Below are 27410 nucleotides of genomic sequence, written 5' to 3' on the forward strand. Positions count from 1 at the left end.
CTCAGATGCAGATCAAAGATTCTCCCTGAAGATTACACATTAATTCAGCTATGGATTGTTTCAAGGGTGGTAGAGTATTTTCCATTTTACTTTTACTGCTCGAAGGAAAGGCTCAATAGGGGGGGAAAAAAAAAGACAAGTTTTGCTGATAATCTCTAGTCATTGTACCAAAGTTTAGCAAATTGTTCTACACACACCTGTGTGCCCAATTTGATCACTGCATCAGCTAATCCCAGCAACAACAGGGAAAAAAACCAACTAGACACATCCATGGGTTAAAGCTGCCAGTCTTCACCCACTGGATATCTGCTGTTCATACATCAAAGACCTCGGCTATGGCACATCCCAAAATCAAGTGGCCCAAAGACACAGTCAAAATCACAAATAATATTCAACTTGATAAATTATCAGGGAATGACTTGCATCCAAAGAACATTAACCAAGTGAGAATTCAACAAAGAAAGCAAAAAACTGGAAGATTTAACTCTGGCCAAAGTTTAAAACAAAAATCAGGAGTATCAATGGTAAAAAAATCATTTAGTAATCCAGTTTATCCATAACCTGCCATCTCTCGGCATGAGCAATAGAGTGACAAACATAGTACAGTTACAGCTTAAGGCTGTAGTTTTATTCCAAGAACCAGAGAGAATGACTGCATGTAGAAACTAACAATAGTCCAGCCATGCACACAAAACTGAATCTCACATAGGGTAAAAAAAAATCCAGAGACTGCATGTGGATCAAGAATTAGTCACATCCAATGAGACCACCTACACAGCAACACCATGAAACAGACCATGACATCTTCACATACAGCAGCCCCAACTACCACTTGTTAACTCAACAGCTGCACATGGTACAGTCGTTCCAAGTGGATTTGCCCAGACATGCTCAGGAGCAAGTTAATCATCCCACTGCTTTTGCAATCCAAGCATACACCCTGTGCTGTTTGTTACCTCCTTATCCATCCCAGTTGGCTTTAACTTTGATAACTCCATTTGTGCATAGTTCTTCCTTGTTATACTTCAGGAGGGAGAAAAGCCAAACTGTAGGATTTGCATTCACTGCTTATGAAAATTTGAGACCAAATACGTCACTTTCACCACACGTCCCCATGGCTGAATGCATTTCAAATATTATGTACAGGATGCAAGGACTTTGGGAGACCCATAAGACATTATTCAATGCAAATTTATTCTTTAATCTATAAAATCTCAATATTCAAGTGTTGCACAATTCTGTTTTGCAATCCTATGAATCTATACCATTATCAGTTAATGGGAAATAGGACCCATGAGCTGAACAGACGTCAGATGCTTACACTTCTGCCACCCTGATAACTTGGTCACACCCTCCTAACTAGTTCTATTACAGCTGCATAAGATCATAGGACATAGGAACAGAATTAGGCCATTTAGCACATTGAATCTGCTCCGCCATTTGATCATGGCTGATTTATTTTTCCACCTCAACCTCATTCTCCTGCCTTCTCCCCATAACCTTTGATGCCCTGACTAATCAAAAACTCATCAACCTCCACTTTAAATATACCCAATGACTTGGCCTCCACAGCCGTCTGTGGCAATAAATTCCACAGATTCACCACCCTCTAGCTCAAGAAATTGCTCATCTCATCTGTTTTAAAAGGACATTCTTCTATTCTGAGGCTGTGCCCTCTGGTTCTAGACTCTCCCACTACTGGAAACATCCTCTACACATCCACTCGATCAAGGCCTTTCAATATTGGTATTGGTTTATTATTGTCATTTGTACCAAGGTACAGTGAAAAACTTGTCTTGCATACCGATCGTACAGGTCAATTCATTACACAGTGCAGTTACATTGAGTTAGTACAGAGTGCATTGAGGTGGTACAGGTAAAAACAATAACAGTACAGAGTAAAGTGTCACAGCTACAGAGTAAGTGCAGTGCAATAAGGTGCAAGGTCACAACAAGGTCAGAGTCCATCTCATTGTATAAGGGAACCGTTCAATAGTCTTATCACAGTGGGGTAGAAGCTGTCCTTAAGCCTGTATGCCCTCAGACTCCTGAATCTTCTACCAGATGGAAGAGGAGAAGAGAAAATAACCTGGGTGGGTGGGGTCTTTGATTATGCTGGCTGCTTCACCAAGACAGCAAGAGGTAAAGTCAGAGGAGGGGAGGCTGGTTTCCGTGACACGCTGGGCTGTGTCCACAACTTGATAGGTTTCAATGAAATCTCCCCTCATCCTTCTAAACTCCAGTGAATACCAGCCCAGAGCCATCAAACGCTTCTGATATGTAAACCTTTTCATCCCTGGGTTCATTCTTGTAAACCTCCTCTGGGCCATCTCCAATGCCAGCACATCCATCCTTAGACATGTGGCCCAAAGCTGCTCACAATACTCCAAAAACATCAATGCCTTATAAAGCTTCAGCATTACATTTTTGCTTTTATATTCTAGTCCTCTCAAAATGAATGCTAACATTGCATTTGCCTTCCTTACTACAGATCCAACCTGCAAGTTAACTTTCAAGGAATCCTGCACTAGGACTCCCAAATCCCTTTGCACCAATGATTTCTGAATTCTCTGCCAGTTTAGAAAATAGTCTACGCCCTTATTCCTTCTACCAAAGTGTACAACCGTACACTTCCCTGTGCTATGTTCCATCTGCCACTTCTTTGCCCATTCTCCCCTGTCCAGGTCCTTCTGCAGACACTGATTCCTCAACACTACCTGCCCCTCCACCTATCTTTCTATCATCCGCAAACATGGCCACAAAGCCATCAATTCCATCATCCAGATTATTAACATATAAACGTGAAAAGTAGTGGACCCAACACCGACCCCTGTGGACCACCACTTATCACTGGCAGCCAACCAGAGAAGGCTCCCTTTATTCCCCTCTGCCTTCTGCCAGTCAGCCAATTGTCTATCCATGCCATTACCTTTCCTGTAATACCACAGGCTCTTATCTTGTTTAGCAGCCTCATGTGCAGCACCTTGTCAAAGGCCTTCTGAAAATGCAAGTAAACAACATCCACTGACTCTCCTTTGTCAATCCTGCCTGTTGCTTCCTCAAAGAAGTCCAACAGATTTGTCAGGCAAGATCTCCCCTTAAGGAAACCTTGCTGACTTCAGCCTATTTAATCATGTGCTTTCAAGTACCCCAAAACCTCATCCATAATAATGGACTCTAACATCCTATCAACCACTGAAGTCAGGCTAACTGGCCTATGGTTTCTTGTCTTTTGCCTCCCACCCTTCTTAAAAAGGGTGGAGTGAGATTTACGATTTTCTAGTCCTCTGGAACCATTCCTGACTCTGACTCCACAACTCTGAAAGGAATAGTGATTTCTCTGTAATGTGCTTCAAAATTACAGTATTAGTCTGAATCTTAGGGCTGAGAAAATGCTTTTATGCCACAGTTTTAATACAGATGTGATTCTGCTGGAGAGTGTGCAGGGAACTCTCCCCAAACTTCTACCACTGACCCACACCATAGAGGTAATTTACAGTAGCCAATTAACCAATAACAGAATGAAGCACACAGTCTTAAATAAAACTCCAGCTGAAGACAAACAAGTAGTTCAAACAAATGATACAACTGACAGCTAATTATCCAAATGTGCTAAACCAAAACCCTGGTTAAAGCAGAGGACAGAGGAATTCCATATAAATGGTTCACACAATGATTCCCAAGATTACATCTGCTGCAGTTGTATGGTCCTCTCCATCTGCTTTTCCCTGTAGCTGCTGCACCCAGGTGTAACATGAGAAGAATCACGTTGAGAGGTAACAGACTGAACTCAAAACTATATCACAGGGAGGAGGCCATCCCTTTGGAAAAGGGAGAAAATAGGTGGAAACAAATTATAACTTGGATTTATACAGCATGGGAAAAGGACCCAAGGCGTTTCACAAGAACATTTAACACTGAGTCACACAAGATTGGCAAACGACCAAATGCTTTATGAAAGATGGGGATTTTCAGGAACACCATGGAGAAGAAAGGAGTTAAATCTCTTGAGGGATAAAGGGAAGGAATTCCAGAGCAGTTGAACGTGCCAGTGGCAAGTGTTGCCATTTGTTTGCTACCCCTCACTTAGGTGGCAGAGGGTTTAAGTTTGGAAAGTGCTGTCTGAGAAAGCTTGGGGAGCTGTCATGGTTGCATCTTGCAGATGGTACAGACAGCAAACAGTACATGCCAGTGGTGGAGACAGGAATGTTTGAGGAGTGGCGCGAACCCTGATACCGCCAAGCTTCTTAAATATTGTTGGATCTGCACTATAAAAAGGGGTGAGAATTTCATTACACTTATAACATAGGTCTGGTGGATTCTGGAAAGGCTTTGAGTCATCAGAGGGCAAGTCAACAGCCACAGAATACCAAGCCCTCAAAATGCATTTGTAACCTTGGCATTTTTGTGCTTGGTATAATCAAGCCTCTGGTCAATATGACTCCCTCACCCCAACCACAGAACCCCCCCCCCCCCCCCAAAATCCAGGATCATCGCCATGGCCATTTCTGACCATACAATGCAAGGAAGTTTATTGATGAGACAGCTGAAGATGACTGGGCCAGGGACAGTACATAGTAACTCACGTTCTGGAGCTGGGATGACTTACTTCCAACAATCATAAAAGTCTCATGTGGAACTTCAGCAGTTAGGAATTCCACCACACCCTTCCCCACTCTCATTGCTCACTAACTTCAATCTTACAAGCATCATCGTGGGTATATCCACACTTCAAGGACTGCAGCGGTTCAAGAAGGCAGCTCACCACCACCTTCAAGAGCAATTAGGGATGGGCAATTAAATGCTGTCTCAGCCTGTGAAGCCCACATCCTTTGAATGAACAATTAAAAAAACATTAATAATATTGTCAGATGTGGTGTGATGTCAAGGGCAGTCAGTCTTACCTCACTGCTGAAGTTCACATTCGCACAAAGACTCTAATGAAGTCTGGAGCCAAGTGACCCCAGTGGATATTAAACTGATCAGTATATACCAGGATACAATTAAACAAGTGCTGCTTGAAATCAGTGTCAATGATCACTGTTAAAGTCATGGAATGTGTCAAGGTCAGGCTAATTAGCCAGACTGGATTACCTTACTTTTGAGGATGAGGCATATCAAGGCAACATTTCCATTTTTTCCCCCTCAGTAGCAGCTCCAGAGAAGGTGACTTCAAACAGCTGGAATGTTGTTGAGGCTAATGTTTTTCTATATCCAATGCACTCAGCTCTTTCACGAAGGACATGGAATGAGCAAATTAGCTGAAACCCGACTTCTGTGATATTGAGGAACTCAAAGTGGTCAATATGTATCATCCATTTGACACACTGCCCAGTGTAACTCTTGCTCTCACGGTGGGCTGAGCCATCACTGGAAGATGAAAGAATTCATTAAGTCCTTCTTTTTGCTCCCTACTTCATTTTACATCACCATTCACCACTAGATATGGCAGGACTGCAGAACTTTGATTTGATGCATTGGTTCAGGGTTTGCTTAGCTCCATTAAAGACAGACTGCTTCCATTGCTTAGCACACATTTCTGATGCAGCTTCAATAGGATGGCACCTCACTTTCAGGTCTGTCATGAACTTCACCTGTTTAGTCCTGGTTTAGTGCCATAATTACAGATGGACAGTTTCCAAATGGATCTCTCGCTGCAAAGATGATCATTCCTATTGATGCTGTCAGGGATTCATGCAATTTGGGTTATTTAGTGAGAATCTAATCAATCTCATTTTCATCCATCAACCATGGATAGCATTTATCGCTATTTATCTTATCTGTCCTTTTGGACTCGGCCCACGCTAGTGATGGATGTTGAAATTCTCCACCTGGGCTATAGCCTGTGCCCTGGTGTTCTAAGTAATTCTGTGTCATTCAACATGAAGGAACACCATTTCAAAGGGCACTGGATTGCAATAGTAAGTTTCTTTGCCCACATTTGGCATTATAGATCCTGGCATCTGGAATAATACAAATGACTCCTATGGCCTTCCTGACTGTATAACATTGACCCCTGGTGGGGTATCAAGAAAGATAGTGAACAACAGGGAAGGAAATGGAAGAATTTAGGATACAATTCTGAGTATAACTGTGTCATGCTCTGGAGTGACCAGTCTTTGGGACATCCCCCTCCCCCTTCCAATTTTGGTCAAACAGACTGAGTCTGTCCTGATCATCAAATCCAATGCTAAAACGCTTCCTCCAATATTCTTAATATAGTTTGTGTTAGTTGTTCCATGCAACTGAGCGGTTCATCAGTCCAGTTCAGAGATCAGCTAAGTGAACCATAGTTCACTTACCCAGCCAGAAGAGTGTTCCTTCAAAGTACATCAAATGGGGATCTCTAACAATGCAGTAGCTTTTTTTTAAATTCCAGATTATTTTAATTGTTTTTAAATTTCCCAGCTGCCATGATGGGATTTGAACTTCTATCTCCAGATTACTGTCTAATTTACTTGCTCAGGAGTGCAAAGAGTGCAAATCAATTAATAAGCAGAACTAAGAAATGTGGCCACTAAAAAAAAAGATATTATATTGTGGGCTGATGTGTACTTCGCAATACACAGAATTTTAACATCCAACAATAAAATTGGTTTGGAACCTTTCATTGAAAGGTATTCTTTTAACCTGTCTAGCAACATTTATGTGTTATATCTTTACCAGTGACACCAGACATCAGGAACATGTGTGAAACCTATTGAGTCCATTTTAAATCTTCTATCCTTAATACATTAACCGCTTAATTGATGCAACTTCCTTACAGGAGAAGAATTTTTAATTCAGTGTAACATTCCCCATCTGTATGATTATTGACAGCCAGTTTCCTGAGACTGAAAACTGATACAATCTCTATAACAACTTTACATACCCACTATTTTTGAAGTCTGTTTTGCATAAACTGCTTTAAGGTGATGTTGAGGTTTTATTTTTTTAAAATTATTGTCTGGCGTTACCTAGCAAAGTTATAAACAAGTTGCTTTACAAAATCACCTGCAAAAACTACAGAATGTAGTTCCTTTGAGTATTGCTTTCTCTTCATTTTTGTGTTTTTTTTAAACAAAGGACATTGACATTTGAAGCAAGTTCCTGAAAAAATTATGCTGCCAGAGGAAAAAAAACTTAACCCAGTTCAGGACATTGTGAATATATTCTGTTCTAGATTTAAAAGGCCACACCAGATTTATACTGCTGCAATTTGGCCCACTCCAAAGTCTGCCCTTATGACCTACATTGGACAATTCCTCCTCTGGATGAGAGAAACCAAAAGCAGATTGAGTGATTGCTTTGCAGAACACCTATAGTCAGTCCATAGGAGCAACCCTGAGCTTCCAGCTGCCTGCCACTAATTCTACATACCACTCTGACCTACCAGCCTGTTACCTTCTGTGCTGTTACAAGCCCAACACAAACTTGAGGAACACAGTCTCAGCTTCCATCTGCACACATTGTAGCCTTCAAGACTAGATAAAGTTCACCAACTTTAGGTAATCCTGTATCAGGACTGGTCATTTCTGCAAGTCATCTAACTTTGATTTTGGCTCAGTTTTTCTCTCTCCATTAGTACGGCCTGACCTGCTGGGCATCATCAAACTGCCCCAGTAGCCCATTTGATCTGGTCCTACGCTATCACTATTATTCCCTTTGTCCTATACATCTCTCCTGCCACTTTCTTTGCAAGTTAACGACCTTTTTTAAAATCTCTTTCCCTGTTCTGACCTGAAACATTATTACTGTTTCTCTTTCCATAGACGCTGACTCACGCAAGTGTTACCAATGTTTTGTTTTTATTACTGATTTCCAGCATCTGCAGGTAATTTTAAATTTGTATCTGTTCTCAGTCTAACTCATGGCTCTTCTGATATCATGGTAAAGGGTGGAGATTGCTACTCCTAATCCTTCAATTACTTGTGGTTTTGAATTTAGAAAACCCTGACATTCACTAATATTTAAAATTTAAATGCTCAGTAATACGGCACGCAAACAGGCCCTTTGGCTCAATTCATCCATGCTGACCAAGGTGCCCACCCAAGATAATCTCATCTACCTGCATCCCTCTAAACCTTTCCTATCCATAGACTTATCCAGATGTCTTTAGATGTTGTTTAAATGTACTTCATCTGTGGCTACAAGTCTCAACCCTTCCATGGAAGCAGAAACACAGACATTGATTTGCATTGTGCACACCGGATGGGAAGTGAAACCAAGAGAAGAAATTGCAGGGGCAAGGCATTCTGTGCTTGATCTTTGCCTACATTATGGGTACAGCTGGGCTTGAAAAAGCAGCTGTTCAGATGTTCCAGACTGCAACCATTTACAGGCTTAAGGTCCCATGAGCATGCCTCAAAGGGGCCCAACACTAGCTTAAGAACCCAACAAGTCATCAGTTCTAAAGTCAAAGTTGAGTTCATTGTCACATGCACATGTATGCACAGGGGCAATGAAAAGCTTACTTGCAGCAGCATTAAAGGCACGTAGCATCATATTAGCAGCACTCACAAGAAAAAAAATAATTAAACAAGTTACACACAATTTTTACAAGAAAGAACACAATTAGAACAAAAAAAAAACAGTCCATTTAAGTGCAAAATAACCAAAGTGATCATAGTGTTGCTAAACTGTAGTGATTAGGAAAGTTACGATTGGTTCAAGAACCAAATGGTTGAAGGGAAGTAGCTGCCATTGAACCTAGTAGTGTGGGACTTCGGGCTTCTGTATGTCCTGCCCGATGGTATCTGCAAGAAGTTGGCATGGCCTAGATGGTAGGGATCTTTGATGATGGATGCAGCCTTCTTGAGGCAGCGCCTCATGTAGATACTACTGATGGTGGGGAGGGATGTGCCCAAGATGTGTTGGGCTGAGTCCACTACTCTCTGCAGCTTCTTACATTCCTGCATATTCGATTTGCCATACCAGTCCATGATGCAAACAGTCAGGATACTTTCAACAGTACACCTGAAACCTCTCTCCTCATTGGTGCTGCTTGAGCTGCCGAATCCTTGCAGCATTTTATGCTTTTGACTTGATTTCTAGCATCTGCAGTTATAAGACCAGAGTTTTGGGCTCTCGGCCCACATGCTCAACATTAGAGAGCGCGCTGCCCTACGTCATTTTACTCCATTAATTCTTTGCTGTCTCTTTAAAAGTTTGAACTGTTTCCACACAAAAGGCAATGAAAATATTGGATTGGTGAAAGAAAGTCCATTCTAGATTTAAATGCGAATCTCCTACACTATAATAAATCACCAATAAATCAGCACTGGAATGTTTTAACAAACATATAGATCACACAATAAAGGAAAGGATCAGTTCACCAAGATATCATTACAGGAAGAGAAAAGGCCTTTCATAACTTCAAAAGTTTGAGAGTTAGGGAACAAGAAGAGTAGGCCACTTGGCCCCTCAAGTCTGCCCCACCATTCAGTACGATCATGGCTGATCTGCCCCAGGCCTCTCTGCCTCTTCTGTGCCAATTCCCCATAGTCCTCAATTTCTTGACCTTTCAATAGATTTATCTACTTCCTCTAAGTACCCCTAATCATCTAGCTAGGAGTTGATCATCAATAAAAATACATCTTTTCTTCTCTTTTATAAAATGGGTAATGATGGCAATACTGTCCTTGCACCAAGAAGGTGAAGCATTTGACATGGACATTTGCTGCTTTTCCTTATACATACATCCTTCTCCCATCATTAATGACAGAAAGAATACTGGTACTCTCAGCAGTATTAATTGTAGCCAAGATTCCATACAAACACCGCGGCACTGTGACAGTCAAGTACACAGGTATCAAGGGAAGGGGCGAGGATTTCAGCAGATGAGCTATTGGCTCAGAGCCTCAGCTACAGAGCCAGGTGATATAGCAGAAGAGGAACCAGCGCACTGAAGCTCATCTCAGAGTCACATGGTTGCAGAGTCTGGTTCAGTCTCAAATAGTTTGGTGGAGATGAAGACAGTCAGCTGCAGGATCCAGACACAATTGCCTAGAAATACAATTGAGCAATGGTGCACTTTTGCCTCGTGTCATGCGACTGAAAGTCTATTTCCTTCCCAATCCCCCAGAGAGAAACCAGACAACCACATCAGTGCAGAAATGTGACTGGGCACTTCCAGCATCACTTGAACATCAGAAAGGTGAAGTCATTTCTCTCTACATTTTTGATATGAGGGCACCCATTGTTAGACACTTAAAAGACATCTAGATTAGGCTAGTTAATTAAACTAGCCTGTTGTATGTAAATTTCTCAAAGCTCCCTTTGTATTAACATATCACCCTTCCCCACCCCCAATCCTGTGAATTCTCCTCCAGTGAAAATCCCAAACATTGACTCACTCACCAGACCAATTGGCCCCACTCCAATCCTGATTCCCATGACTCCCATCAAACCACCCGCTCTCTCCCCACCACACAATGTCAGTCTGACTCACCCATCCCAAACCCATCACATGACACCAGTCAGATTCCTCCCTCCCATTTCCACTCAATGCTGATGTGATTTCTTCCTCCACCCCCTTCCACACAATGTTGGTCTGCTCCCCTTACTTTCATACAATTCCAGTTTGTGGATATACAGTATGTAATTTAAAAATCAAAGAGGAACTGGATTAGTTTGGGGAATTTTGAGTATCTGAGTACAAGTACAAAAGCACTGGAGAAGCAGCAGCATTCTAGCTTTGCTTAAATGTTATTAAGGGTGAACACTGGATTATGGAGAGATTCAAGGTACTGGGCCCTTTTATCTTTATGCCAGAGAACCTCATTGGGGTGCCGAAGATTTTGAAGATTTTAGATAGATTATTTCATCTACTGATCTTTATGGGACCATACATTTAAGATAAACATGACAAAAGGTGGTGAGAATGTGATTTTCTCAGTCACAAACTAAAAGGGAAAAACCTTCCAATCACTTTCTTTCAATATAGGAGTGGGTCAGTGTCATGAAAATGAGGGATATGAAGAGGGCATTGGAAGTAGGCACAATTTTGACATTAGAGTGAGTGTCTGAGGAAATAACCAGCACAAATTTGTTTTCTGTTGCATCACTAAATTCCATTAACTTGCAGCATTAAAAAAATGGCAAGAATAACCTCACTGCTACATACTTATGGTGAGCTGCTACCTGCAACTTGGTCAATGCAGATTTTACATCAGAGAGTAAAACAATTTTAAATTTATGGTGGACTTAATTCATCATGAATTTGCAACCTTTTAAGTTATTTCTCGAGCCAGCTGTGGAATAGTAATCACACTAGAGTGAATGACCAATGTGGTATCACTGGTTTAGCAATAATGTAATAATGATGGGATTGAATATGAGCAAATATGATTGCAAACTGGTGGAGTAGCATTTTAACTTGAAAGGTTAAAAGCATCACTTGCTGAGTAAACTTTGATGATTCACCCAACGTGGCACATCAGAAGCTCAGAAGTTTATTGTTGTTTTGACTGGAACTAACAATTTGCACAGTGGAGCAAGTGTGTACACAATTCAATGATGCCAGAGTTTATCACAGTATGGGAGAATGTAGATTTTGATACAGTATTCATCATCTGATAAATACAGTTTTAAGCCAGGGTTATGGTAGCTATTGCCTCTTTGAATGGACTGAAGGAAACCAGGAAATGTTAATTCTCATATACTCAAAGTGGGCCAAAGGGCAGGAATGGAAGCCATCTTAAAGCTGAAAATTATGGGATCCTGTTAATTGTTTTCACAGTAGAAGACTGTCTTAGTAGGTCCATCTTGTGGCAAAGGTTAGTCACTTCGGGTGACAAAGCAAACAGTATCACAGTTATTCCAAGTATTATGATTGTTGTATTATTTATATATTTATATCAAGTGGAAGATTACGGTTGCTAGTTCCCCAAGCCATGACAGAACTGACACAACTTGCATCAGAAAGACCCAAACTAGCAAACTGTACATTGTTTTGCAAACTGAATTGGTTTATTCCTAACTCATCCTAAATTGTATAGATTTTTTTCATCCAATTTGCTTTGACATAACTGTAATTAACTTGGGTTCAGAAATTCATTGTTTTTCACAGTGACCTATAAAGGAACTTCATGGCACACAAAGGCCAGACAAATACCAAATAAATATTTGGCAATCTCATTGTACATGATATGTCTGATTTAATTCATTCAATAGTTTCAATTTAAATACCTTTAAAGCTTAAAAAAGAATGCTACTACTTGTACTGTTCCATTGGTAAAAAAATAAGTAACAACTCTTGCCATCTTTTTGCCAAAGTTTGAGCAGATAGAGCAGACCATATCTGGTCCCTTCAGGAATCCACGCTGCTCAGTTCCTAAATAATATTCTATACATGGGCAGGGGAAGGGTTGCAATCCAAGCTCAAGGATTTCCTACATTTTTGCTTCCTTAGCAACACATCACTTAACATTTTACCAAGATAAGCTAGACATATTTCTAAGACTCACAAGATGAGAAAAATACAAATCAAGCTTGGCCTTCACTTTGGGAGAAGGCTGAAAAAGATCTGAGTGATTATTGTGGCAAGGCCTCATTTGCACAGTTAGTGAGTTGTGACAAAGCTGACAGCAGTTTGTTATCAGGTTTGGGTGTTGGCAGCTTTCTCATGAAGCTGATTGGAATTGGATTGTAGAGGAGAGCAACATTATGGAGATGCACAGACTGGGAAATGCATAATTTTAAGAGAATAAACCAATTAGCAGGCAAAGCATCCTATCTGAAAATTCTATTTGAGCATCCCAATTTGTGCATTAGAAATAGGCTTGTGGAAAACAGGAGGCCACAGGAGTCACTGGGTCAGAAATGATGACAGGAAAATGCAGAATTAAGTTAATTGATACAATTTTCAAGCCATTACTGCCTCATTTATACACTGCTGAGAACACAAAAGTCATTCTCACCTGGTTTCCAGTCACCTAAAGCAATGGTTTTCAACTTTTTTCATGCTGTGGCCCCCCAGAACATGTCCTTGTTAAATGGCGGGCCCCCAAAGCCCACAAAAATCAAACCACCGATAATTCATGCATACAACACTTAAATTACTGCACATAGGCCCTATTGAAATAGTGACTATTTTAATCACCGAAAATTACCAGCGGTGTCTTCCAGTGTTCAGTTCAATGTGAAGGTTGTGCCTGTTTTGCACTGCAGAGTTTGTCCAAATGTGGTGGTATGTGCGACAAACATACACATATGTCATCCTCAATATTCGGTCTTGATCTGTATTTGGTTTTCATGGCAGTGACTGCAGAAAATGCTATTTTGCACAAGTGGTTGCAAATGGTAACAGAACATTGACGGCTTTGCCGGACAGCAGTGGATACTCCTGGGAACATGCTATCCAGAACGACAACAGTGACATTCGGTTGAACTGCAAGCGCGAAGTCCTGTCAGATGACAGTTCAGCCAATTCTTCTTGTTCACATCCAGTTAAATCAATAAGCATGCATTCAAACGGATTTCGAATCCAATCAAACATGCTCGTGTCATCGTCGCCGAAATACTCATGGAAATAATGTGACAGCTGTTGAACATGGTTCAAAACGGTGCTCGCAATGGCCTCTGTCAGTCTCGTTCACTGTCAGAAAGTCAGCCACCAACAGAAATATATATTAGATGCCTTGCTCGCATCTTCCCTTCCAGATATGGAGTTTTTTCTGGAAGGCATTGATTTTGTCATGCGTTTTCAGAACATTTGAGCCAGGTCCTTGCAATGATAGATTTAATCTGTTCAAAATGTTGAAAATATCTGTAAGATGAGTTAATCTGGCAACCCACGTCTCATCTGTCAAGAACTGTGCCAATAATCCGTTATGCTCATTTAGAAAAATAGCAGTTCATCTTGCAATTCATATACACACTGCACAACACGGCCTCATGACAGCCATCTGACTTCTGTATGTAGCAACAAATGCTTATGCTCGGCTTCCATTTCATGGCATATGTTTTCAAACAAACAATGATTGAGCGGCCTGGCTTTGATAAAGTTAATGATTTTAATGCACATGGAAAACACATTCGCAAGATTTTCATCCATATCCTTTGCAGCCAAAGCCTCACGGTGAATCATGGAGTGGGTTGCTGCTACATGTGGAGCTACTTCTTTCACTCGTGCGACCAAACCAGACTTCCATCCTGTCATTACGGCAGCACGATCCGTGCAAACTCCAAAACACTGTGTCCACGCCAATGCAGATTGTACAAAAAAAGCGTCAAGCGCACGGAAAAGTTCTTCACCAGTTGTATGCCCTGGGAGTGCCTTGCAAAACAAAAAGTCTTCCAAAGTCTCTCCTTCCCAGCAATATCGAACATAAACCAACAACTGCGCAGCACTGGCAACATCAGTACTTTCGAGCTGAATCACAAATCTGACTTGCCGAAGACGTGCTATCAGCTGGCTCTGTATATCTTCCACCATATCAATTCTTCTGCTTACTGTGTTATCAGACAGTGGAATGGCTTTCAGTTTTTGACTGGATTCTTTTCCCAGTACAACTTCACACATATCTACTGCTGCAGGCAGTATAAGCTCTTCTCCAATTGTGAGGGGCTTTCTGGAACGTGCTATTCATAATGCTACCAAATATGATGCGCGAAGATCCTTCTCATTTACAGTGGCGCAGGCTGTCATTTTGCCTTTCTGCTTGAGGTACGGCTCCTTTTGCCGCTCAAAATATTCCTTTGGTTTACTGGCAGTATCTGGATGCACTGTTGTTAAATGGCGCTTTAATTTTGCTGGTTTCATTGCATCGTTGGACAGTGTTTGCAAACACACAACACAGAGGTTGTATTCTGGATCATACTTGCGTGGTTTTCTCTTTCAGTCACCCTTATCCCCTTTGTCGTCAGAATCTTCTGGTTTCTGGTCAGCTTTTCTCGTCAGAAATTTCTCCATACTCAGCAATACATGCTGGACAGTTTAATTACTATTACTGATAAACAAAATGATCAAAACTAATCTAAAATTTACACGCTTACGCACTTTCCGTTTAACAGTGACGTCACTGTGGCATAAATGCATGTTAAGTAGGCAATATTATGAAGGCACACCAACAACGTCACTCAGTCTCACTAACACTACAGTGCACAACAGAATAGTAGTGAGTAGTGAACACTACTGACTACTCGGACTACACAAATCAAATATTAAACGGCAGCTTACCAGAAGGGAACACCGTCTAAGTCTCTAAGATTGTCGCCTATAACAGATAGAATAGATATGGCCAATTTGCTGAATAGTGGAAAACTGGAGCAAGCAAGCAAGCTACGTCTTTGTAACAGGTCGCTTCTCCATTTTTCTCTTGGCTTGCTCGCGGACCCCCGGCAACCCGCTGCGGACCCCCAGGGGTCTGCGGACCACAGGTTGAAAACCTCTGACCTAAAGGCAGCAGGACCAGCAGGTTAAACACAATCAGTGCAACGATAGGTCCCTACACCATAAAGAGGGCTCAAGCACACTAATGCATCAGTGGAAAGTTTGCCAATGTAAAACCGCATCTATAGTCCAATGATCATGATCAGCACTCGAGAAATCAAGTTGTTCCATCAATCGTGAGATTTCTGTTACTTCCTTGCATTCTTGTCTTTCAGTTGAAAGTTGGAAGAAATGCTACTAGAACCCATCAGCATTCAGGATGAAAGGAGAGGCAGGGCAAAAAAATAACCAAATCAGTCATAGAATTGGGCAAGTTTCATATTTCCTCATCACAAAGGGAGATGATTCAGCTCTTGTTCAGTAATGTATAAACACTCAAGAAATAAGTTCATGTGTAGAAAAGATATTTGAATGAGTCATTTGAAGGGTGTTTTTGATTACAAAACTAAAGCCCAATGGCAACACCTATAAGAGACAATGGTAGAAATACAAGAGGTGCAAACCCACACTCTTCACACAGCTTTGTTCTAGCCAGCTCTGTTATACATCAACACAGAACTGAGTGCACCTATGAGCTTGATTCATTACACTTAAAGAACATTCAGAATTAAGTTGCAACAACATTTACACTGACAATGAAAGGGATGTTAGCATCTGCATGGCATATTTATAGGTGAATTAAAAGGAACTGGTGGAAATACACATCAGGTCAGGCAGTGAGAAAAACAAAGGGTTACAGTTTCAAGTTGATGATCTTCCATTAATTTTGCATCATCTGGGTTTTTCCAGATGAAACTGGATGGAATGAGCAGCTCTTCCCTCAGTCCCACTCTCAATCTTATAACAGACATTAAATACCAAGAATGATCTTCTGAAAAAGTAAAACCTCTATCTAAGTATTAAGCAACTTAGAGCTATTACTCAAGCAAAAGTCCACCAGCTTCATTCAAACTCAATTTTATTTATTTTTAAACATTTTACTACCTTCGCAGCTGGATAACTTTGCTTTCTTAATCTGAGATTGAACCAACAGAGACATCAAATTGAACACAATTGAGAGTAATGTTTCCACTGCAATTATGAACAGTAGAAAAAAAACAGCCTGCCTCATTTTGAGAGCAAATGCAATTATATTTAAGAGCAGTTAATGTTGCCTATTATTGGGAGCACTCCAAATGTCATTCCATCGCCATCTTCCATGAATATTCTCAGCTTTACAAGCTCCTTCTCCCTTCAGTCAAGTAGCTTTACTTTTAGTAACTTTGAAGGATTTCTAGTATTGCCTTACCTTTTGATGGTCTGGGTTATTGAGGTCTGCCTCTGGAACGTAGGTCGCCTTTGTTCGTTTGGCGGAGATGGTACCCTTGTACTTTCAGGTGGCATGCTGACGCTCCGCACATAGAGTTGTTGCCTTAAAGGCTGTGGACAGAACAAAAGGGTTACTTCTATCTAAGTCATTATCTTTACATTCACAAGGTGCGCCCATAAGTTGTTGCTGCTTTTTAAACCTGACCACCTCCAGGTGGATCTCTGTTCTGATAGTGTTAATATTTCCAGTTTATCAAATTGTCCCATTCAATATCAGATTGAAGATCCTTCCTCAGAACTGGAAGACTGTCAAAAGCAGCTGGTTAAATTGGAGGGCAAGGAAGGGTGGAGGGAGTCTCTGATTAGGGCAAAACTGGGGTGACCATGGGGATAAACTGTAAACAAGACTAATTGGTCAATAAGTTAAGAAGCAAGAAGAAATAAAAGAATGGAGGAATTGTGAAATGCAGAACTGGAAGACATGCCCAGCAGGTCATGCTGGCCATGTCCTAACTCCCACAGAAAAGCACAACTCTGGGTTTTTCCTCACCTTCTAACTGCTCTCATTGACTCACTGGCCAGATTACCACCTTTACAGCTTACCCCATGGTCACCTTATCAGAGATTCCAACTCTTTTCCCCCGACCCCCCAAACTCCTTCCCCACTCACCCTGCAGCTGAACAAACTTGCCTCCTTCTGAGCTCTGATGAAGAATCTTTTACTTGGAACATCAGCTCAATTTCTCTTCCCACAGATACAGCCTAACCTGCCGAGTATTTCCAGCATTTTCTGTTTTAATTTAGATTTCCAGCATCTCTAGTTTTTTTTTTATTCCACTTTCAATATCATGGTGTGTTGTCTCATTATTTGATTCCACGAGTTTGCAAGTCAGGTCACACAACCTACATTGAACATAGAACAGTACAAGCACAGGAACAGGCCCTTTGGCCCATGATGTCTGTGCTGAACACGATGCCAATTTAAACTAATCCCACCTGCCTACATGTGGTCTATATCCCTCCAACCCTACCTCTTCATGTATCTATCAAAATGCCTCTTAAATGTTGCTTTATCTGCCTCCACCAGCTCCCCGGCAGCCCTTTCCAGGCACCTACCCTGTTTAAAAAACTCATCTTGCAAATCTCTTTAAACTTTCCTCCTCTCACCTTAAATCTAAAAGCAATCATATTTTTAAAGCAGCTTTGAGTTGCTTGTAAATTGAAAAGCTCTGTTTAAAAAAAAACTCTTGCTGTGGTTTGGTTTATGAAACCCCACCACAAAAGGGCAGGAAAAAGTGAATACTAACTTTGGCAGCTAGAGGATGTATTTTCTTCCTTTCTTCCCCTCCCAAACTCAGCTGACCAGCTCGCTCATGGCTCTGTCACGAGACAACAGGGAGCGTCTTTCCTTCATTCTCAGACAAGCCTGGCACCTGTTGGTGAGGCATTCCTTTGTTGGGACTATGGATGCAATGCCCAGACTAGATGAAATGCTGAACCTCAGGCTGTTGCTACCCACCCAGGTTTTAAAATAGTTTTCAGGATGAACAGGAGCCGTTGCCAAGTATTTTTGGAATTATTTCCACTCCTGCTCCTGTGGGCTCACAAGGAAATGAAATGGTCTTTTGAAAAATAAATAGTCTCCTGACTGCTGTTCATGGTCAGTTTGAATGGCGGGGAAGCCGTGACAGTAACAAAGGGCTCAGCTGGCTAAAGGCCATGTGTCCTCACGTTAGTAATTCCAAACTGGAATTTCAAACCAGATCAGGGAGACAAAAGGGAACTGGCCCAGAAGGCCAAATACTGGAAGGAGGATGACAAAGGGATTAAAAATCTCCTTCTCAGATTCATTTTTCAGAATGTGGGAGTATTGGCAAGGTTCACATATATTGCCCGTCCCACTGTGTCTCATGTACCTTCTGGAATCAAGCTTTTCCAGGTCAAAAGGAGGAGAGATGAATGCAACCTAACACTCAGAGGCAAGTTTTGAAAGACACTCAAAGGGGAGGTAAAATGTTGGAGATACTTAGAGACGACATTTCAGAGCTTGGAGCCCAGAGAACTAAAAGCATGACAATGGCAAAACAATGGGAGTAGGGGAGGAGTAAGAGGCCAAATGGCAAGGGTCTGGTGTTCTCATAGGCTTATGGAGCTAGAGATGCATTTCCAAGTCAGGATGGTATGCGTGTTGGAGGGAACCTGCAGGTGGTGGTGTTTGATAAAAGCACAGAACAGGACAGCATAGAACAAGGCCATTCAACCCACTAAGATTCTGTAAATATTGGATTCAAGCAGCTCCAGCCAATCCTGGAGTACCATTGCACTAAAATGGCGATAGCTGAGAAGTGGAAGGAGGTGATTAATTAGCTATTTGTCTGAGGAAGATAGTTCTGCCAACACCAACATAAAAAGGACAAGTAGTATTTCCAGCTCTTGAACTTTGGCAGGATGTTAAATACAAGCTGATGACAAAGAGCAACAGCATTATTCGCATTTCTCTAAAGCACCACAATACACATCAGTTAAAAATTAAGCTTCATTAATTAATTCTTCATCGTATGTCTTCCGACCAAAGTAAAAACAGAGTTGTGCAAAAGGGCTTCTACTACAGAATATCAATAGAATAGACAGCCAATTCTCTGCCAAAATCTCATTAGTTCAAATCAATGTACAGACACAATTTTGTGGGTTGTTGTTTTATGGGTCATTTAAAATTAAGTTTTCAAAAGGACAACATTTCTTACATTAAGCTAAAAATCCTTCAATCATAAAGTGCCAGACATAACTTGGAGACTGAAAATGCTGACACATTTGGTCTCATTTGTTAGCAACAGGGGAGGTCAGAGAAGGCTTGTACCACAGAACCAATAAAGTGCACAAGAATCTTGGTGGTTAGCAGAAAAATGACTGGACAGAAAGTGATTGGAGCAGACCATCTCTGGCGAGTCAAGGTCCTAACTGCTTCCTAATGTAATGACAGGCAAGGAATATCAAGTTGAACATATCAGGAGCTAACCTATTGTGAGAACCATTATGAAATTATGTCATGTCAGGGGAACCACAGCAAAAGAGATTCAATTCACAAATTACCGCTGAAGGAAATCCAATATCAAGAAGCTTTGTAGGCCAACGCCAAAGCTGAGAACAAAAACAAGACTAGACTTCCTGGGATCAAATGAACTCTACTGGGCCCCAGCCTACCCAAATCTGACCGAGATACGACACTGGCTGGAACTACACCATTACCTACGTTAGGCATTCTATGTCAGGTCAACATCACCCAACACCTTGTAGGTAATCTAGCATCTACGTGACTTTAGTTTGTACAGACAAATTAAACCAACCGCACTTATCCAAAAAGAATAAGGTCATTTAATAGAATTCCATCTCCCATTTGGACACGTTGCAGCCCTTAGAACTTTAATGAAGTTAGTAATTTCAGACCACTAGCCTTTATTTTAGAGCTGGCCAGTTCTGATGCAAGGTCTAATGTCAGTTTTGCCTCTCTCTACAGATGTTACTCGTTCTGATGGACATTTAGACAGCATTTTGTTTCAGAATTCCAGCAGTCGCAGTCTCACATGTCTCAGATCCAGTAGGCTTTTTTTGTTTTTAATACCCTCTAACTGCTCTCATTCATCGACTAACTAGAGTTCTGAAAGCTAGTCAGCAAAACGAAAGAACTAGACATTAACTCCAGGAAGCGAGGTGGAGTACACGCCCATCTGTATCAATGGTGCTGAGGTGGAGATGGTTGAGAGCTTCAAGTTCCTAGGTGTAAATATCATTAACAATTTGTCCTGGTCCAGCCATGTTGCCACTGTGGCCAAGAAAACACACCGACGGCTCTACTTCCTCAGAAGGCTAAGGAAATTCAGCATGTTCCCAATGACTCCTACCAACTTTTACAGATGCACCATAGAAAGTTTCCTGTCTGGAAGCATCACAGCTTAGTATGGCAACTGCTCTGCCCAAGACCACAAGAAATTGCAGAGTGTGAATGCAGTCCAGTCCATCACACAAACCAGTCTTTCCTCCATTGAATCCATCTACACTTTCCGCTGCCTCGGAAAAGTAGCCAACATAATCAAGGACCCCTTCCACCCCGGTCATTCTATCTTCTCCCCTCTCCTGTCTGGCAGAAGATTCAAACGCTTGAGAGCATATCCCACCAGACTCAGGGACAGCTTCTATCTCACTGTTATCAGGCTCTTAAATGGACCTCTCACACTTCCCAGTTTACCTTGTTATGGCCCTTGCACTTTGGCTACCTGCATTGTTTTCTTTTTCACTACCTTGATGTACTTGTGTATGGAATGATCTGTCTGGATGGCATGAAGCCTTTCACTGCTTTTCATTACACATGACAATGATAATCCTATACCTGGACATTCTTGGTCTTCATCCTAACACAGACATCCCCTTCATTCTCTCTACCCTCTCCAGCTTAAAGCACACTTGTTTTCTTTTTCTCCAGATCTGATGAAGGGTCACTGACCATAAATAATAAATGTTTTTCTCTCTGCACAGACAACAGGTGAGATGGAGATGAGGAGGATCTGCTTTTCCCAGAGAGTAGTGAATCAATGGAATTCTCTGCCCAGGGAAGCAGTAGAAGCTGCTTCATTAAAATATACTTAAGACACAGTTAAATATATTTTTGCATAGTAAGGGAATTAAGAGTTAAGGGGAAAAGGGAGGTCGGTGGATCCGAGTCCACGGCCAGATCAGCCATGATCTTATTGAATGGCGGAGCAGGGTCGACGTGCCAGATGGTCTACTCCTCCGATTTATGTCCTGAAAATTCCCAGCGTTTTCTACTTTTATCCAAAAGCAAGTCATGTTGAATCTGATGTTCTGTAATGTCTAATACTCTGACACAAGGTATGCACAAGCGTTAGGATAGCAGCAATTAAATATCTAATTATGTAATATTCCATTGCTGATGTCCAAGATAGCCAGCATACTAAATTCCCTTCAACCAACTGAAATATGTTAATATCCAAATACTTAAAATGGAGATTCACCTATAAATTTATTCCTTGTTAAAAGGGTAATCACTGTGTGAAACATAGCAAGAGGAAATAATTACAATAGAAGCTATTTCCCTTTCATTAATCATATTTACTAGGTGACGTGCATAACAATCTCATTATTGAGAAAGATCATAGGCTACGATTTTAAATCTCCTTGAAGCTTGCCTGTCATGGTGATGACAGAAACAGCATTAACATTCTTTATGCCATGAGTTCGATGTTGTAACTCCAAGGGCTGAAAAGAACAGTCGCCCTTGCACCCATGTGATAGGTGTATTTGCCAACCAGCCCCTTTGACAACAGAGTGCATGACCATCAACTCAGTTGATAGAAAAAAAAAGTCTTGGATATCATCTCAACAATTAAAACTTAAGCACATTAGTCTAGAAGGTGGGAAGTGATAAGGAACCTGTACCAAAGTCATCACAAATAGCAGACATAAAGGGAGAGTGGTAAACTTAGATTTGTAGGGAACAGATTGTGTAGGTAACAGCAGGACCATGAAAGAAACAACAGATTAAACAAATGGATTAAACTGTGACAGACTTCAATGTGAGGAAGCACATGATAATTTGCATTAAACAAGGCAGGCAAATCAGGACAGATGAGACAAAGAATCTGTGGAAAAGCACAGTGATTTTAGTGTACATGTACAAAGAAGCCATTGCACCTTTACAGTGAAAGGGAATGTTGCTCTGCAGCTCAAAATGATTGGAATATTAAGGGAAAGGGAATCTTATCTGGGGCTTAGCTGGACATCATTAAGAGGACCATCAAACTGAGTCATCAACACCACTGCCCACATAAATGTACCAGCCTGCAAAGGCAGATTCATGAGATTTCACCAGGGTAAAGCTACTCCATGCAGTTCAAATACTGAAGGGCAATCCAACAGAAATAGTTAAAAGTGATGAAACAATTCAAGTGTAGACACAAAGGACATTTTTTCTGGGAGGGGAAAAATTCCACAACAAAGAGCCGTTGTTTTAACTTTAGTACAAGGTTTCATAATTGTGAAATTGGGAAGCACATTTTGCACAGAAGTCCTGGGAAATCTCAAATTCTCTTCCCCAAAATGTAGTTGCTGCTGACTCAATTCAAGACTGAAACAAATTTTTATTAGATGAGGATATCCAGAGATATTAAGAGGTAAGTGGTTGTGAGAGACAGATGATCCAAGATCCAAACGATATCAGAAAAGCCCCAGAGGCTAACTAATCTATTGCCAAGGTGTACCACATCGAGCCCACAAGTTGAGGCCATGCAGCCACAATCACGTTCCATCTGTCTACTACCCACATCATTATAGTTCTGACTTCCATTCCATTCTAGCCACCCACCATGCCAAGAGTCCCTGGATATCTCCAATGCATTTAAAAAGAGCATTCCCTAACATCATCAGGACCAGCACTGGGAGGCTGCAGCTGAAGACCTCATGTGGGACTGAACTTGCCCCTCGGCTTGGTCTGAATCTGGATCCAATTCCCTATTCAACTGTAACCCTGAATGTAATGTTGTGGTGTATGAAGGCGTTTTGCTGCACATCAGGGGTGTCCAGTACACGTGGACATAGTCTTGTTGCTGTGTAACAATGGCTAGAGCATTAGCAGTTATGGTAGAGGTAGATACATTTTTGAAAGGTCAGGCATTTGAGGCTTATGGGGATTTGGCTGAGAAGTTGAGGGCTGGGGCAGATCAGACACGATTATATTGAATGACAAGGCAGACTTGAAGGGCCAAGAGGTCTACTCCTGCTCCTGTTCTTGTGTGTTCACGTACAATGCAGGTGGGTATGGGCCAGACAAGGCAGAAAGCAGAAGTGGGTGGTCACAGGAGATGGTAAAAGAGTAACGAGGACTATGGCATTTGTGTCTTTAACCACAAGTAAAGATATCAGTAACTGTTCATGTAATATTAAAATAAAATAAACTCTTCATGAACAGCCCTCAAAAGCAATTTGAATTGTATATACCATCTCCAAAACATTATGCACATTGATCTACTCTCAAGTTAGTATTAAAGTTATCAAAAATGAGAATAAGCATTGAACTTGTACTTACAAGCTACAATGGGACAGAAAGAACAAAGTGCTTCCACAGTAATCCCTGGGAGATCTTGTTTACCGGGCAGTAAAAGGTAATACATACAAGAATACACCAGAATCAAACCTTGAGATGTATAGCACAAGTTGATGTAAGTAACTGGCTCTCTTTTGTTACAGAGCAGCCTGACATTCACTCATAGCTGGAAAAATAGAGATTATAACACTTCAGATTCTTTTCATTTAACTCCCACAAATCTTGCGTCAGAAATATGTCAATCCCGTAAAGCTCCACCCCACAGGGTTTGTATGAAAAATGCAAGCAGAGACGTGTTTGTTGAATGTGTGGAACAGAAGCTGGAAATAAGAAAGTGTTCAAATTGCTTTACCTAGCACAGAAACTGGTCATTTGGCCCAAATGGACCATGCCAGGGTTTGCAATTTTTTTTTAAAACTAGGGTTGCCAACAAAACAGAACACTACATGTGGAAAGTTGGCTGGCCTGCATCATCACATCAGTACAGAATGCCCATTTTCCTATGTATTTTTTTCTGACCCAATCTACAATTGTTAAGTCCACACCTGGTGGAAAGCTGGATGATTCTGGAACACTGTCTTGGAGACAGAGTGATCGTCCAAGGAACTTGGACTTTAGAAATTGAAGCCAGCCATATGGCTAGTGAATACAATGATGGCTGTTCCGATCTTGGCTTCGGCTCCACTCTGACTGGTCCCCATAACCCTCAACTCCCTGATATATTAAAAAATTCTCTCCCTGGGTGTTGAATATAATTCAGTCCCACAGTTCTTTTAGACTAGAGAATTCTACATGATTACTAAGTATGCTGATGATTAGACAGCGAACTTGGCTGCCAATGTTAAATGATCTGTAATAATTAACCCAGATCTTCCCTTATTTTTGACAGGAATATGCAACCTAATAGTATACATCAAGGAGATACAAAATGACTCTTCATACCGGCATCAAAGGCGGCTCCTCTACTGGCAGCTGATTGGCAGGAATTTCTAGCTTGAGCCAAGGTGGCTTTTTCCTCTGTAAGCTGCTCGAGCTATCTCGACGTTCATCAGACATCTTTGTGGTTTAGGGTTGAGATCTGTTGGAGCAAAGGAAAACTCTGTTCATATTTCAGTATCTCAGACTTCAGCATATATAGCTGGCACAATGTGGATAAGAACAGAGGGTTTCAGCAATGTGCAGAGAAATTTTTAAACTTTCCTGGTGAAACCTCGTGTGTGAATTAACAAGGGCTTTTCTGCTCTTCTTGTGCACTTTGCAGTTCACCCTAAACTTTGTTCTCTGTTCTTCAATAGTTTCATGAATTGACATATCAATGATTGAAGACTATGAGCAGTGTGGGGTGAACCTGCAAACTCTCACAATGCAGTAGGTTTGTCCAGAGTCTGCTCCCCTATACACTGCAGATTCCAAACCTACTCTGCCCAGTAGATGGGAAGAATAATTTAGCAGTTTCTTACTGTAGTTCACTGCAATTCAGACACTTCTAGCATAAAAATTAAATTCCCTATTAATTTAGATTAAGTAATTGAATTTAAACCATACAGAAGGTTTTTGATGCTAAATATAATCAAATTATCCAGTAATTGAAATTAAGTGACTTCCAGTTAAAAAAAATAAGAGGCTATATTTTTTTCTTGTCACATGCCTCCTGCAGTTTTATTCACCAAATTGAATCCAAATAAATGTAGGAACGCTTTCACATTTAATTCAGGAATCTATCCTGCGTCACATAACGTCACCGCCAATCAAGTCCCCACCTCCTCTTGCAATGCTACTTCCTCTGTACCAAGCATGGGGTGGGAGGGAAGGGAAGTTCCCCTAAACCACGTAGAACTGCCCTTTCAATCCCCAGCCTGACGCCCACTTTCCAATCACTGCATTACTTCTGCAGGTGCCAATCAGCTCAACCAATACTTTACTATCGGCTCTGTGCCATTGACCTCCTGCATAAAACCTCCCATCCTATTTCCTATGTATTATGTAGTAATTGCTGCTCTACTTTAGAAATTGAAGCCAGCCATATGGCTAGTGAATACAATGATGGCTGTTCCGATCTTGGCTTCGGCTCCACTCTGACTGGTCCCCATAACCCTCAACTCCCTGATATATTAAAAAAATTCTCTCCCTGGGTGTTGAATATAATTCAGTCCCACAGTTCTTTTAGACTAGAGAATTCTACATGATTATTAAGTATGCTGATGATTAGACAGTGAGTATGGTCTATTACCAAGGACTGGCAATGTCTGGTGCATGTGTTGACACACCTCCCAGATACTACCATTGCTCTCATCGGAGATTGGAAGTGATGGAAGTTCCCATCTCCCCCACTGTTTTGCTGCAGAGCTCTCTCCAGCCCAGAGATTCCTCTGTAGAAACAAACTCAGCAGAGATTGCTGGCCCTTCTTGCCAGACTCCCAGCAGAGCAGTGTGCAATCCAGACAAATGTTTTATTTTACAAAGTACAGTAGAGTACGCGTCAGAGCATGTTCCAACTCCAGGGTCAAGAGCACTGCAGCAAATCAGCACACTGCAGGACATTGCCATGTGTGACACCGATCTATTTCTCTGCTGGTCTAATTTTAACAACAGATAAATGATTGCACTGATAACACCAGCATTTGGATTAATAGTCCAATAGAGTTTCTGCAAAAATTCTCCTGACTCTTCCCATGACTCAGCTACACAGAAATTGGCTGTTTATACCCTTCCTGTTACCAATCTTGCACCAAAGGCAAGGAGGACCATCAGGAAATGCCCCATCTGGATACTTTAATACTTCATAACAGAAGAGTACATCAGAAGAAACATTACTTCTTCCTGGGACAGAATTCTGCACTCTCAAGATAAACAAAATCAGTGTTGCTATAAGAACTCGCTCCTGCACACTCCTGTGGAGTAGTTTTGATGTTCCAATGCATGCACCTAGCAGACTTGCCTCTTCCAGCCTAATTTGCATTGTGATAACTGCCACAACCCCTTTCCACTATCCACCACCCCTCCAAGTACGGTCACATACTTCCATTCATTCAACAAGCAATTTTTTTTTTAAAAATGTCCTGCTCTTCTCACCAATCAGAATTTCGAATTGTGGTCAACTGACAATACACTCGTTAAAGCCAGCACACCACTCGTTTGCAACAGAAATACTGTATTTGTTTAAATAAACTCCTATTTTCCCATACACACCTCCCAAGAGAGATAGTGCTTTTGCCAAATATCATAATGTCTTTATAAATCTAGTTGTTAGGTGCCCCAGAGGTGATAGCTCGAAAAAGAACATTTAGCTGTGGGAAGGCTGGAGAAGACTTCGGGTGGGTGGGGGGGGGGGGGGGTTAACCCTTTGAGTGCCACAGTTGAATTTCTGCATCATGCTGAATTTGGAGCCAAAATCCTTGGAATTCCACAAGCATTTGGATCAATCTGAGCTCAGTCACAGGATTCAACTTTAACTTGCCAGACTAACAAAACCAGGGCAAGCAGAAATATTGCCTGCCAATTACCCTCTTTGATTCTGCCATCTTCCCACCTCAACCTGCTCCTTTGAGTAGATGACCCACGGGATGAGGCAGGCAGTGGGTCTGTCATAAGCCCACAGAAAGGATCCAGTACTGC

The 27410-nt window shown here is 41.4% G+C and overlaps 1 protein-coding gene across 9 annotated transcripts in view; it reads right to left on the bottom strand.

Moving 5' to 3' along the window:
* LOC127573482 (inactive rhomboid protein 1-like) overlaps positions 1 to 27410 on the bottom strand; it is a 268766-nt gene that overhangs the window by 74683 nt on the left and 166673 nt on the right. For all 9 annotated transcript variants that reach the window (XM_052021748.1, XM_052021747.1, XM_052021753.1 and 6 more), the window contains 2 exons: positions 24738 to 24873; positions 16662 to 16792 (listed from right to left, as the gene is read on the bottom strand). In XM_052021748.1, the coding sequence (XP_051877708.1) occupies positions 16662 to 16792; positions 24738 to 24851 (245 nt within the window). In that variant the 5' untranslated portion in view covers positions 24852 to 24873. The remainder of the gene's footprint in view (positions 1 to 16661; positions 16793 to 24737; positions 24874 to 27410) is intronic.

This window comes from Pristis pectinata, chromosome 8 (assembly GCF_009764475.1).
Source record: "Pristis pectinata isolate sPriPec2 chromosome 8, sPriPec2.1.pri, whole genome shotgun sequence".
Classification (NCBI taxonomy): domain Eukaryota; kingdom Metazoa; phylum Chordata; class Chondrichthyes; order Rhinopristiformes; family Pristidae; genus Pristis; species Pristis pectinata.